The 15,172-nt window shown below is 37.0% G+C and overlaps 1 protein-coding gene across 1 annotated transcript; it reads right to left on the bottom strand.

Moving 5' to 3' along the window:
- Window positions 1–4,604: 4,604 nt before the first annotated feature.
- On the bottom strand, window positions 4,605–11,377 carry LOC110462179. The gene is made up of 5 exons (XM_021516018.1): window positions 11,291–11,377; window positions 7,206–7,359; window positions 6,260–6,540; window positions 5,704–5,889; window positions 4,605–5,337 (listed from the first exon to the last, which is right to left on the bottom strand). The coding sequence occupies exons 1-5, from the start codon at window positions 11,375–11,377 to the stop codon at window positions 5,218–5,220; spliced, it is 828 nt and encodes a 275-aa protein (XP_021371693.1). The 3' UTR covers window positions 4,605–5,217.
- Window positions 11,378–15,172: the final 3,795 nt, after the last annotated feature.

Raw genomic sequence — 15,172 nt, forward strand, 5'->3', positions numbered from 1 at the left:
TTCAACATGCCTTATTTAAAAAAAATATTGGTCTAATGACTATACATGATATAAAAGATGTACGACACGCGGGCGTAGTGTGCTGGTCAGCACGTGTCGACAGTCGTGACACTATATACGGCCACAGATGTAAATAGCGTACTGCTGACCCCTTGTTTAACGCAGCTATGGTATTAATCAACCTACGTACGTCAGCGGATGACGCATATAATGAAAGGTTAAGGGTTAGAGTTTGTTCAAAAAAGAGAAAAATGTCTAAGATACAGTTGCAGAGTGTATCTCCTGGAAAACAAATGCAAGAATTTTGAGATAAAGATATTTTACTTTCTCCGTAAGAGCGCGTCATTTCAATTAAGCATGCATATTGGTTATCCAACTGTATTGTTATTTCGCGTTCGTGAACACCTACATAACGAGCGATAATTGACTACTCCAAGATTTTAGTTTGTAGCAACATAATGTATGATGGTGATAATGAGGCAATCGCAGATGGTCATTCATAAACACGCAATTCAGAATCTGATAATTTTACCTAGAAAACCCTGACCTAATATCATAAGAGCATTGACCAATATTCTATGTATTTAATGTTGACCTAATTTTGCATTTCAGTGTAGAATTTGCTTTAATTAGAGTTAGAAAGGAGCGTGTTTTGTAACCTTTTTGAAATGATCACATTGAACATTTATATATCGGCCTTTGTTTTCAATATCAACATATGGTGTTTTTCATAAATTTCATCACTTTGTATGTTCGGTACTTGAAAACGGAAGGAAGAGAATGGAAAAGGGTCATGGTGATTTTATTTAACTGCCTCAACTCTGTCAGTTGATCATTTGTTCCATTTTTCCTCGTGTTTGACGCTTGAATAAACTATTATTTGTTCTACCTTATGTTGTACACACTTCAGCAATGTCAGTTTTCTAAGTTTAACTAGTTACAAATGCTAACATTCCAACAACACACACACGAGTGGTACTTATGTACTGATATGGTACTGGTATATATGTCATAGTTTTTTTTAAGATAAACTTTGTTTATTCTAGACGATATACTAAACAAGTAATATGAATTGGATTAATCACTCTCATTGACACAAATGATAGCGTACAAATGGTCTTGATGTGATGTGGGAGGTAACTGGAGTACCTGAAGAAAACCCATGTTGTAAGCAGGGGCTCAATATCTGTTCACGGTCGATCGGGGTCAAAGGCTAGTGCGCTATCCACTACGCAACCTGACCACACTATGGTACCGACATAAATATACGTTTAAGTCCTCCCTAAATTGGTTAACATGTTACAGAAGCATTTCTTGTATAACGAAAAATAAGTGCTCTCCTCATATAAATGTGATGCAGTTCTGTCTTAAGTTAGGAGACTTCTGGCCCAGTCTTATTAAATTTTAAATGTTTCATATTTTATGCTTTGACCCCTGTCTATTCAAATGTATTAATTTTTAAGATTACGATCAAAGAGTCGTTAAGACCAACATATGACCAATATAACGAAATAGTTACCGTGCGATGATAAATCGTTTACCAAGTCCTTATTTTGACAATCAAATTAAATTGCTAAGTGCTCGACACTCATTTGATTCTAGCTAGATTTTATCACTAGTGATGTAATATTCAAACGAGTGACGTTCCAGGGTCCTCCGGCGCGTGTTGAGATGCAATGGCATTTCATTCATGAAAGTTTGTTGATGGCGCTTAACGTGCAATGTCAGTCTTTAAAAGACACGTGACGCATTCATTTTATTCAATATTCATTGTGAGTATGATATATAATAATTCTTGCCTCTGGTCGAGTATCGGAATTCAGTAGTGTCAGGTTTTAGTCCAATTCAATGCTGTGTAAACAAAACAAGAAGATGGATTCCTACCCGAGGATCATCAACACATTTATTTGTAATCATCTAATGAGGTTCTTCCTTCGGTTAATTTTCGTTTCTGCCCTTTTTTCATTACCGGCATTTCTCATTCTTCGTATGATAAATTTAGAAAATGCTTTAAATAATTATGCTCAGTATAATTTGCCTATTTGAATCTGCTTTTAAATACAGGCTTTTTTTGAATTATTTATGATTCGTCGATCCTGTGAAAATAACAAATCGCATCAATAGAACACATTTATTGCGTGACTGCAAATAACATATTATAAAACAGGTGCCACAGAATTGGCACAGAGCTGCTAAGGAGACATCTTAGAATGCGCAATAAAACACTAGTCAGGGTTTATAAAAGTACACACAGTTCAGCTATTTATGTCCCCCATTTGCCGTAGTCCGTCCATGTTTAGACAGTCATTTGAAACTGTGGCAATCGGTTTTGTTCGTATATGAATGACATCATGTCATTAGGCCTTTATTGGGTGTTTTAAAATAAGGTAACGATGATGTGACAATCCGCGGAATATTATTTTTGCAATCGCAAATAAATTTTACTTACGACATAAGTGAAAATGATCTAGAAGAGCTTGTCATATATATATCAAGATGTGTTGACACGTTCTAAAGTTCTAAAGATATCAAAATATCCATTATTAAATTCTTTCACTCCATCAGAATCTATCCTCTAAAAGGTACGGTCTATATAGGTCTCTCAGAGGTTCGGCCACGTATGGTCACTGAGTGCGAGGAACCTGTAAAGGTATTGTTTTCAATTTTTGCTGTTGGAGTTTGATCACCATTGTATAAAACGTTTCTTGATAATCAGGGATTTGCATATCTCCTCACGTAAGAAGTGTCCCAAAGGAGGTGCTCAACGAAGGATGCGTATAGCAAAGTCTTAAAGAATCTGGAGCATTGGATAGGTTAAAAGTGTGCATAGAGCAAATATTTATGACGTTATTTTTGGATGATGAGAACGAAAAACCATGCTTTACAATGGCTGCATACCTCCCCTCGACAGACACTCACCAGAAAGGAGTGAGAAGGTGGTGAGGGAGGAACCATGAAGGGTCAAAGTGCAAAACCTTTAAAAACATAATATATCCTCTGAACTAATAGATGAATTACACCAACATTTCATAACAGTATGCATTGCTATCGAGACTATAATTCAAACTCAAGAAGGGTTCACTCTAGGGGTCACAGAATCCGAATCTTCAAAATATATCTCCTGCGAAATTTTCCGGTACGATTTTTATCAACATTTCATAAAATGATTCTAAGTCGTATACTATATGTAAATCGTCAGCCCTAGAACCCCATGTACAGTTACACGGTACCATTATAGCTCTTGGTTTCACCGGCCATCACCTCAACATTCAATTCATGTAAGTGCTGCCTACTAGTAAGATAAATGACTTCTTACATAATGGATTTCAAAATTTATTTGAGATTTCCTTGCAGTGTCCGACTTACAAAGTACCATCGAATCGGTTATCTCAGAAAATTAATTTATTTCTCAAAGATATTTTTCAACTGAATACCACAATTGAGTTATTCGCAAAAAATATATTTTAATTGCTATCAAAGATTTCAAAAATTACAAAACATGCTTTCAACCCCGTACATATGTCTGTAACCTATGATATCAGTTGGTAAGCGAAAACTTTCATAACATGCTTTCCAACGATACCAATCTGAAAGGTGTTTGTGATTTTCTCATTTTACTGATGCATTGGATCAACGCATTCTGATTGTTTAATTATGTTATTTATTTGTAATAAACAGGTGGTAAAGTGATGAGTATTTTCCAGAATAATATAAATTGTATACCGATTGTTTGATAATGCTAGCTCTGTAGCCGTATAATAAGTCTTTAATGAAAGCCTTTTAATTTTATGTACTTGGCTGTGAAAAGGGATGTAAATATGCGACCTCAATATCAAACATATTTGTGCATTTGAGGAATACATATAACGCGCGATGGGCCTACTCTAATGTACTCTTTGATACCAGAGAGCTTGCTCCGAATATCATAACGTCCTTGATAGACGTCGCCTGCTGACGCACAAACTTACAACACAGACTTGCCAAGGTTGATGAAACCTATGGATAAGTTTTATTGTCGCCACCAGGATCTCGCACGGATTACGCAATTCCTTTGTGTGATTTTAAGGTAATTGTTCTTTATGTGTTTTTGTTGTTTCTACACGATTTTTCGATGTGAAGACGTGACATTGATTGGATTTGACCTACATTTACATGTCAGGTGTCGTCGATAAACCTTTCTGGAACACCTGGTTTTATTTCTCTTTTTCCAATGGTTTCCATTTGAATCCTTTCATCGTCATACTTTGCCATAGTTTTATCAATTTCGAATTCGAATTAAGGTGTTATTGACACCTTAGTATTTTCTTTTTATCCCCCGCTTTCACCGAAACGGGGGATATTAATGTGTCTGTCTGTCTGTCCGTGCAATAACTACAACAAATATTAACCGATTTCTTCAACCTTGGTCACAGGGTTAAATGCCTTAAGGGCTCGGCCNAAGAATAGTCCTTCATCCAAGCATGCTTCTGACCAAATATCATCACCCTAGGCCTTTTGGTTACTGAGAAAAAGTTGTTTAAAGTGAAAAGTTGACGCCGGACGGACGACGGACGGACGGACGACGGACGGACGACGGACGCCGCAACAACAAATAAGCTCACTTGGCCCTTTGGACCAGGTGAGCTAAAAACGAGTACATTCTTGTGTTAAGCAGCGATGCTAGTACAGTAATAAGTTTGGCTTCCCCATATGTATTTATAGAGATAATACCTATATGAATACAAGTGCACATTAAAACATACCAGTTTTCACCTTGAAAGGAGACACAGTACCAGCTGACTAGGTTTAATTCTACATGGAAATGTGCAATAAAATAAATACAATGTCAATATACTGATACATGTAATTTTTAAAAAAATGCTGGATTTTGCAGCATTGATGCAATAAATATTTTGTATGAAAAATGATAAATGGAAATACCTAGTAGGTAAAACAAAGCATTATTTGTATCACAGATTTCTTTATCACATGTGTTTGAAGTCCTTCAATCAGCGTTTCTCGACCATACATTTCCGAAAAGAACCTAGAAAATATCTGTAATTTGGCAAGCTGAAGGAAACTTAGCACGTCGATTTTCCTTTACAGTGAGGACATGCTCTATATGACTGATTCTATGACAAATATCTAAAAGATAAGAATTGTCAGCCTTGGAATGGCACAGTTGTAAATTTCGCCTGGATCGAAAACGGAAGTCGACGTCATCTGATGTATCCAAAGCTAGCCTTTGTTTTTCTTCCGTCCTTTCGTACTGGCCGGAGTAGCCGGTGCCTCATTTGAAGCTTTTGACTGTTTACCATCAGCGTTGTCTTTGGAGAATTTATCACACATATTGTTGTTCTGAAATATAAAGAATAGACTATAGAAATTTCGTATTATTCTTTAACCCTATATGGCGTTAAACGTATGGCAAAGAGCAAAGGAAATGGCGAATGAATACACGGTGCTCTGATCACATTATCTGATATATGTAGGAAAGACGTTTAATGTGTTTAGATCAACATTCGACACATTCATGTTTGTGTGACAATTGGGAATCATCGACACTTTTCGTAAACGAGAAAATACACGTTTACTGAAGGTGCCGACGGTTCACGACTGGTTTGTGTCATAGCATAGCATCGAAGCCAAAGCTCGTGTCTCATTGGTCAGTTATATCCAATGGTCTATGAAACAGGAACGATTTCGAATTGTACGTATACCTACCCAGACATAGAAGGTGGCCGCGCCACAACTGACGGCACGGATCTTGTCTGACGTAAATTTGGACTGAAGTTCATCGACCCGGGATGCCGTCTGATCCGTCATGTTGACCGTGTCCGCATTTTTAACCTCTCGCATCAGACTCTCTTTGCCGTAACGACCCAGCAGGCACTGGATATCTGACCACTCCTGTAGAGAACATTGCGAAGTGAGCATTTGAAACATAATCCCGTGCGGCTTATAGTCAGTCTAACCAAAGCCCTGCCTACTGAGAGATAATTTGAGATTCTGAATCACATTTAATTTACCAATGCTGCCATCATTTTATATATTTATATAGTCACAATCTCTACCAAGAGTTGTCGATCCTTCCACTCACTAACACGTGTAGTGACTGTAAGGTATAATCAATAACAATGAAATGCAGTATTTTGCTCTAAAACGTTGCTTCAACATCTTTTACCGGTATATTTGTCTTTGTCTGCTTTTGTCACTGAACGCAAACATTTTCTCTAACTTATCGTTAGTTTAGCCTTGTATCACAGTTTCTGACATTTACCGTTAGTTCGCACTCCTTGTAGCCTAAGATTAGGTAGGTGGACGTCATTGTTTCGTGAACGCCATCTGGCGGGTGATGGTAAGAACGAATCTCTGAAATGGTGGACTGGTCCATCTCGAGGATGTCGTGTCTGTAGGTGTCCAACTCTGTCAGGTGTTGTCTTAGTTCACGGGCCCGGTCCAAGTAGTGTTGAAGATTGAACTGGTACGGAGACTCCTCAACATTTTGTATGGCCTTGTCCAGTACTCCGGGATGTCGCCGCAGCATCGCGTCACGAATTTCTGTTCAAATAGTAAAATAAACTGTTATGGGCAACAATAACTAATTAAACAGTGAAAGTCCAAGGAATTAAACTATTTTAAAACTGTTCCAGACAGTCAGTTGATGGAAAGATTCTCCAAACCAGTTAAAATTATCTCGCCGGCGTTAGTTAAAGCTCCCTACCAATAATATCCTTATCAACAATAACCTCTCATGAGAGTCAAATCGGCAAGCTCTTACGCCGATATCCCCGATTGTGCAGTTACGTTTTTTCACCTTTCCTGAGCATGAGGCAGACGACTTCTTCATCTCACCTTTCTTGAGCATCAGGTTGGCGAAATGCTGTAGTGAGCTTTGAGGACTCACGAGGCAGACAACATTTTGATCTCACTTTTCTTGAGCATTAGATGGATTTATATTTAAAATGAACTTTGAGGTTGCGAACTGTTACGCTTAACTTTTCTGAGCATGAGATAGACGAAAACGTTTATACTGAATTTTCCTGAGCAGGAGGTTACAACGTTTTGACACAAGGCTTTCCTGACAACAGGGTAGCGAATTTAAACACTGATCTCTTCCTTGCAATGAGGAAGGCGATTTTTCACACTCATCTCTCTTGAAGTGATATAGACCAACTTTTAAACCGACCTTTACTGAGCATGCGGAATGGAAATTTTAAACTGACCTTTCCTGAGCATGAGGTAGGAAAGTTTCTCTTTGGCGTCCGTTAAGTCACCATTGTCCTCAAGTTTGTTCTTCTCGAATGCACAGATGGCGTGATCAAGCTCCTGCTCGTCTTTTTTGTCTGTGGCAAGCCAAAGCTGATCTCGGATGCGTTTCTGAGGATATGCAGAAATATATCACAACGCATCAACAAAGCGTCTTCTAGTAAAAAAGCTAATATGAAGGTAAAAAGTTACTAAAAACATAAGTGAACATCACATAATAAAATGCCGCTCTGTCACTCTTGTCTGTCCGTACATCCGCCTGTATATCAGTCTCTCGCTCCGTTCTGATACTTCCCTAGAATTTCTTTCGTCGTCGGCGATGGATATTCTGCGTACCATTTTTCATATGTCAAAATTTCAATATCACCGAAAGAGGAAGAAGGTCAAATAATGCATTGACTTATCCGAAGATTCAGTTTATTATCTCCTGCTTTCACCGAAACGGGGGATATACATTTGGGTGTGTCCGTCTGTCTGTCCGTCTGTCTGTCTGTCTGTCACGCTTCGTTTCCGTNCTGGCGGAGTTATGGCCCCTTGAATAATGGAAAATGTCATTATCTGCCGCGTTTCGTTTCCGTGCAATAACTACAACAAATGTTAAACCATTTTTTTCAAACTTGGTCACAGGTTTAAATACTTTAAGGGCTTGGCCAAGTTTGTTCGATGACCACCTTCAACGGACCCCATTTGGCGGAGTTATGGCCCCTTGAATATCGAAAAACGTCATTATCTGCTGCGTTTCGTTTCCGTGCAATAACTACAACAAATGTTAACTGATTTTCATCAAACTTGGTACCAGGGTTAAATGCCTCAAGGGCTCGACTAAGTTTGATGACCACTTTCAGATGACCCCATTTGGCGGAGTTATGGCCCCTTGAATAACGAAAAACGTCATTATCTGCTGCGTTTCGTTTCCGTGCAATAACTACAACAAATGTTAACTGATTTTCTTCAAACTTGGTACCAGGGTTAAATGCCTTAAGGGCTTGACCAAGTTTGATGACCACTTTCAGATGACCCCATCTGGCGGAGTTATGGCCCCTTGAATAATGAAAAATGTCATTTTATGCCGCGCTTCGTTTCCGTGCAATAACTACAACAAATGTTAAACCTTTTTCTTCAAACTTGGTCACAGGGTTAAATACCTTAAGGGCTTGGCCAAGTTCGTTCGATGACCACTTTCAGCGGACCCCATTTGGCGGAGTTATGGCCCCTTGAATAACGAAAAACATTATTATCTTCCGGTTTCTGTTCATTAACTCTCGCAAATAGTATCCGATTTTCATCAAACTTAGTAACAGGGTTCAACGCATTAAAGGCTCGGCCAAGTTTGACAACCAGACTCTATTTGGCAGGGTCATTATCTGCAGTATTTGATAAGGCTTTTTTTTTCTTTGAGTTTAAAGGTATACACTATGTCTCGACAGCATGTTTAAACCTAACCTCAATAACGTTTACCTTCAATATGTCCTGAAAGCGGGCGATATAATTTCCACGAACTTGCTTGTTTTGTTTTGTTTTATATGACACTACGAAGTTTGAGTAATCATTAATATTTTGCTTTTAGATTGTGATTTTTTTTTCTTTCTATCATTTATTACTCTCAAAATACACATTTTGTCATGCATCTACATTTTTCTTTTTAAATGTTAAAAGTAACTAGTGAATTGTATTGTGTCAAATCGAGAGTATAATGTTCTAATGCCAAAATCGTTAGTGAGATACTGCCTGTAATGACTCTCAAACAGACTTTATACGGACCTTCTTAACTGTATTATCGTATTTCTTGTGTATATCTATCATTGATCCTCTCGCTGAATACCACTGAGATATATAGACCACAACAATGTTCCGTCGAGAACTGGGCCTGAAACGTAGCACTGAGATATATAAACCACAACAATGTTCCGTCGATAACTATGGGGCTGAAACTTAGACTGAGATATATAAACCACAACAATGTTCCGTCGATAACTATGGGGCTGAAACGTAGCACTGAGATATATTGAACACAACAATGTACCACCGAGAACGATGGGCCTGAAACGTACCACTGAGATATATAGACCACAACAATGTACCACCGAGAACGATGGGCCTGAAACGTAGCACTGAGATATATAAACCACAACAATGTTCCGTCGATAACTATGGGGCTGAAACGTAGCACTGAGATATATTGAACACAACAATGTACCACCGAGAACGATGGGCCTGAAACGTACCACTGTGAATAATAATGGAACAATGGCAAAATGGTACACTGATTTTACCAACCTCATAAAAAAAACAGAAGTTCAATTTGTCAGACAACGTAAAGCGATAATATCAATAAAGATTGTCTTGATTAGTGTGTATTGGCCACACTAGCAACACTTTAGTTGGTCTATTTAACGGATATTAAAACTAAGAGAGAATGTGTACATATGCTTTATGTTACATAAAAACGACATTGTGATAAAGTTGTAGACCATGTTTGTCATGGGTTTACGGTTGTTATGTATAACTTTTTATAAAGAATTATTATATTGCTTTCATAGAAAAATGATTTTTAACACACGAATAATGACTACATTACTAACATGAATGTATTGCGCATGTGTAGAATACACTGTATAAGAAGTTTTCGTGAATCAAATATCAGACAGTATCAGTACCTTATAACAAAAGAAAAATCCAGTATTACAGTATAAACAAAAAAAAACAATTGGGAAAGTTGCGAAAATTCAACAACAGGAATAGAGACACCATAACAAGAAGAAAGATGATATGAGCTAGCGCAAAACAAGGATGCAGATCAGACAAAAATTAAGAGGTGTTTCGAAAGCGTGAACAGAAGCCACAAGCCTTGTGTTATCGTTTGAAATCAAACAAATTAAGTGCATGACAATATCTTTAATATCGACAATAACTGAGCTCCTTTTATTGCTAATCAGGTGTCAGAGATATATTTTTCAGTGTAGAATGCCTTCATTCATGTAGGATATCCCTGGCAACATCTTTAACTGGACAACAAAAGGAATTATGTAAGAACACTGAAAATTATGAAGCTAACAAATAGGTGTTTTGGATGTCTTTAAGTTCTTTCCGCACACAATTGAATAAAGTAATCGGTTAAAAGATTGTGAAATTAGAAGTTTGTATTTGTCAGAAAATTAACTATTTTAATATAATGAAGCTAAAGTTTGTAAAACAATCGTGGTCAGGTATGGCTGTTGAATAACATATCTTATAGGAAACACAAACATAGTCTCACTTGCTAAACACTTCATTCATACAATCATACCACGTTAGCTATTAATCGACCTGGATCAAGTGCAATCCTATTCTTTGTAAATAACATGTTGAACGTTTGACGTCATTTGTATCTTTTGTTCTATGTTACATGTAGTTTGACATAAACTAATGACGAAATATGAAACAATTAATAAATAAGTAAAAGAGGTAAAAACAATAATGAATGCGTTATATAAAATTTAAAGTCCGATGTTCACCCTATTTGTTCCTCATATTGACTTTTGTTCATTCTTTCGGGGTAACAGTGCCTTCGATGTGTATACCATGGACTCCTCTTACATGTAGCTCCCTCAGTGCGCGGGCATTGGCCTACTTGCCATGTTTGACCTCTCTGTACTTTGTAAAATAAGTGAGGTACGTTTGAGTCTCAGGAGTCCACTTCAGATCCTCTTTCCCTGTCAACCTCATGTATATTAATATCTTTGTCCGTAGCGTCTTGTGTGAGATGGTCCAACAGTACTCATCTTCACAGTGGAAGTCTCCAAGGCCGATGTTTGAGTTTCTTTAGACCTGCTTTGAAATTCACAGTACAAAATACCATGTATATTGGTCTGAAAGTCCTGCGAATATGTGTTCCATGGAAATGTCAACACGTACATGGACTATAATAAGGAAACAACGGTTATTGAGGCGAATCAGTGCAACCCCCCCCCCCCCCCCCCCCCCCAAAAAAAAATGGCACTCCCGCAGTTCCTTTATTATGTCTATCGGTTCATTTTGTGGGATATCTTTAAACGGCACTTACATTTGCAGACTTTTTTTTATTACGGAGGTCATTGCTGTATTTTTTTTCTTGTAACGTAAAGTACAACTTCAGTAAGCCTATGGCCATCTTGTATATGACCGAATTAGTAAAGAAAATGGTTACTTTTAAGAAACAGTGTTCGAATGTTGTCTGAGAATGATGACAGTAGTTGCCCGTGGACTGTCGAACCGTAAAACATCTATCACACAACTTCCGTCGTGTATATAACATTAAATGCATTAGTGTGTGATTCTATTGTAACTGAGCGTGGCTGAGTCATTTGCCGGCGGCGATGTTGTCCAGTAGGTTAACATTATATAGAACTTCTCCGTTGCAATTTCCACTACTGTTACAGCATGGTTGTTTTTATTATTTACTTCTTTTGCTCCACTTTAGGTGTGTGATCACTCTGCAACCTGAAACATGTATCTTCGACCTAATGCGCATTTAATATCGATGATACTATCTTGCATTCGCCTATAGTACATATGCGAGTAATTCTTTCGCTGTTTCTCCAATGGGTGTAACGATTTCTGGAGACGTTTCCGTCAATATTTCCTTTGATACCATTCTATTAGATGTCTTGCTGATCCAATCTGACCTCGTCAGGATCTCAGTAGGTAGACAGCCATCACTTTTGATCGTAGTGATAAGAGACGATCTTTATATTGAAGAGTCAACTTAATTACAAAGATAAATGACTTACTGTAATAAGTAGGCGATGTCAATTATTACGGAAGGAAAGTGTTATTGTAAAGTAACCTTAGATGTTTTTTTTCGAATTAAAAATTTGCCTCAAAGATATCGCATCAATGTAACAAATCAATATGGTTTAACGGATATATGTCTTACTAGTTCCTTTTTATCAGCAAAAAGATATATTATTGCATACATATTTGATAAGGTGCGTTCGCTTATAAAGATTATGTAAGGCGTCATTCGTTTATACCAATTGGATACGGTTTGGGTCGATTATACAGATTGCACGAGTGTTGTTCATTTATTCAGGTAATGTACGTTTTATTTTTAATATAAACCAGGCAAGGTTTATTGCGTGACCCAGCGTTGGCCAGGTTTGTTATTTAATATCGATTAGTATAATCTTTTTGTATAAACAGATTTGGTAAGTTCTGCTTGCCTATGCAGATTATGTGATACAAAAAAGAAATTTCATGAAGACATGGTAAGGCGTGTCCCTAATTATACAGACTTATTAAGGTGTGTTCGTTAATACAGATAAGGTAAATACATATTACGTAAGGTCTATTCCTGCATACAGACTAGATAAGATGTTCTCTAATATAGATTAGGTAAGGTCTGCTTCTGCATACATGTAGACTAGATAAGGTGTGTGATTTGATTTAGATTACATAAGGTCTTCTCCTGGATACAGCCTAAACTAGTTAAGGTGAGTTATTTTATTAAGATTAGGTAAGAAATGTTCCTGCATACAGCTAGGTAAAGTGTGTTCTTTTATTTGGAATAAGTAAGGTTTTTTTCATCAAATATGCCAGGCAAAGGTGTTCTTTGATTTATATAAGGTAAGATATTTCCCTTCAAACATGCTAGGAAAGAAGTGCTCCTTAAGGATGTACTCTTCTGAGGTTTCAATCACGTTCAAGTCTCACTTTGATCTTGGTGTAACGGGGTTTTGTAATATTTAACAAATTATGATAAAGTTTATTAGCAAACACGCATCTGAAAAATATGTCAAAAAACTAGATGCCTGTTGTTTGTAGAACTTCTTTTACAAGAATTTAAAACGGTTACCAATTCGGCAGCCATTTTGAAAATGTGTATTTCTTGCGCTTCAAAAAAGGCCAAAATTGCAACTTTTTTGACACTAGATTGATCACTAAAATTGTCATTGTGTCGCCATTTTTAATTGTAGCAGGTTCAATTTTGCTGTACAACTTTATAATGTTTAATATAATAAAAATTATGTGCAACAAACTGGAAAATTATACATTATTGATATTTTTTTTACATATTTAGTGTAACTGAAGCACTTTTGATTATTGACCCCGAAAAAGGTTAAAAATAAATGATCATGGAACAAAAAAAAGCACACTGACCCCCCATTTTTGTGGATGTTTTAAAAGGAGAAACACATTTTCCTTTAGTTCATTGAATACTAAAAAAAGGTTTAATAGCGTTTATCTGCAAAACAATGGTAATAAAATGAGTATTTTTTCATTAAAAAGTAGGGGGTAGGGGTAACTAAAATCGGCTTTCTGAGTTAAAAGAATAAGATTAAGAAATGTTACTTCCATAATTAAAAAGAAAATAATATTTTCATCAATTCTACAAACATTCATTCATATCTGATAACACCCTTGGAAGAAATTGTATGAATTTGTTCTACAAATGGTCAAAACCCCCAAAATCACCTAAAATCACATGTTGTGTTAAATTGGTATCTTTGACCGATCATAGCACAAAAACGAACACACGGACATATATTTTTTTTTTGCATTTTCTACTAAAAGTCCATATAAGAAAAAAAGTTTAATACAGGAATTTTTTGACTTCTCAGAGGTGTACATCCTTAATATAGATTAGGTAAGATATCTTCTTCATACAGACTAGGTAAAGAGTGTTCTTTGGTAAACATCTGTTCTTTTATAGCGATTAGGACAGATTTGCTCCTTTATACATATAAGCATATTAGTTTGTTTATTTATACTTTTCGGGTAGTTTGCTGGTTTATTTTCCCGTTTGAGATAGATTGCATAAGTTCATATACGTTGAGTTTTTACAAAATTAAACCGAAATATTTTCAACTTTTTCGAGATTTTGCTCTGGCCATTTGAAAATCTCCCCGTTTTGAATTTTCCTGCTGACTTAAAGTTGAAAATAGAATTGAGGGAACACTTTTGACCAATGCTATAGGAGTTTGTGCATCAAGTTTTTTAAATAGACTTGTAAAGCTCGCGTTTCCTGAATAATTGATCCCTGACGAGGGATGCTTTATTCCTGCATTAATACATTTAGGTTCCCATTATCAATTCATCAAAGCCATTCCATAACCTTCCAGTTATTGACTTTTAAGCAAGAGCTATGTTCTACAAATGTATTTATACATTAAGACAGGGGCTCGGTATGGAGAGGCCACGAACGGCAATGACCGTGCTTAGTAACGCTGTAATACTGACGGTGTCTTTTTAGGTCATGGACACTCCTGGATATTGTGTGAAGGTGGTGGTGATTTTATATGCCATAAACACAACTGTTGATGTCGCATCGCTGGCGGTGATTTGTTAATATATCAAATACTACTAGTGAGGTTGCGCTGGCGTTGATTGTATTGGGTTGGCGCTGATATTAGAGGTCGTATACAATTCTTGTGATTTTGTAACGTTGGCGCTGATATAATATGTCATAGAAATTGATAATGTAGCTAGGTCTTCCACACATAAAGTGTAATGCAAAGCTGGTGTTGAGTTTGATAAGCCACTGACGTAACTGGCGACATTGTTACCCTGTTTATAGGTACTGAACCCTACTAGTGACGTTTAACAGCACGCAGACATAAATTTGTCTCCTATAACACTGGTGATGATAGACAGGTTACAGACACTTCTGGGTAAACTGTAACACTGCTGATGATTTACAGGTCACAGACACTACAGGTATCATGTAACAGAAGTTAAGGTTTACAGGTCACCGACACTACATGGTATCCTGTAACATTTGTGATGATATGCAGGTCACGGCACTACATGGTGGCCTGTAACACTGGTGATGGTTTACATGTCACAGACACTACATGGTGGCCTGTAACACTGGTGATGGTTTACTTGTCACAGACACTACATGGTATCCTGTAACACTGGTGATGGTTTACATGTCACAGACACTACATGGTGGCCTGTAACACTG

This window comes from Mizuhopecten yessoensis, unplaced genomic scaffold (genome assembly GCF_002113885.1).
Source record: "Mizuhopecten yessoensis strain PY_sf001 unplaced genomic scaffold, ASM211388v2 scaffold10757, whole genome shotgun sequence".
Classification (NCBI taxonomy): domain Eukaryota; kingdom Metazoa; phylum Mollusca; class Bivalvia; order Pectinida; family Pectinidae; genus Mizuhopecten; species Mizuhopecten yessoensis.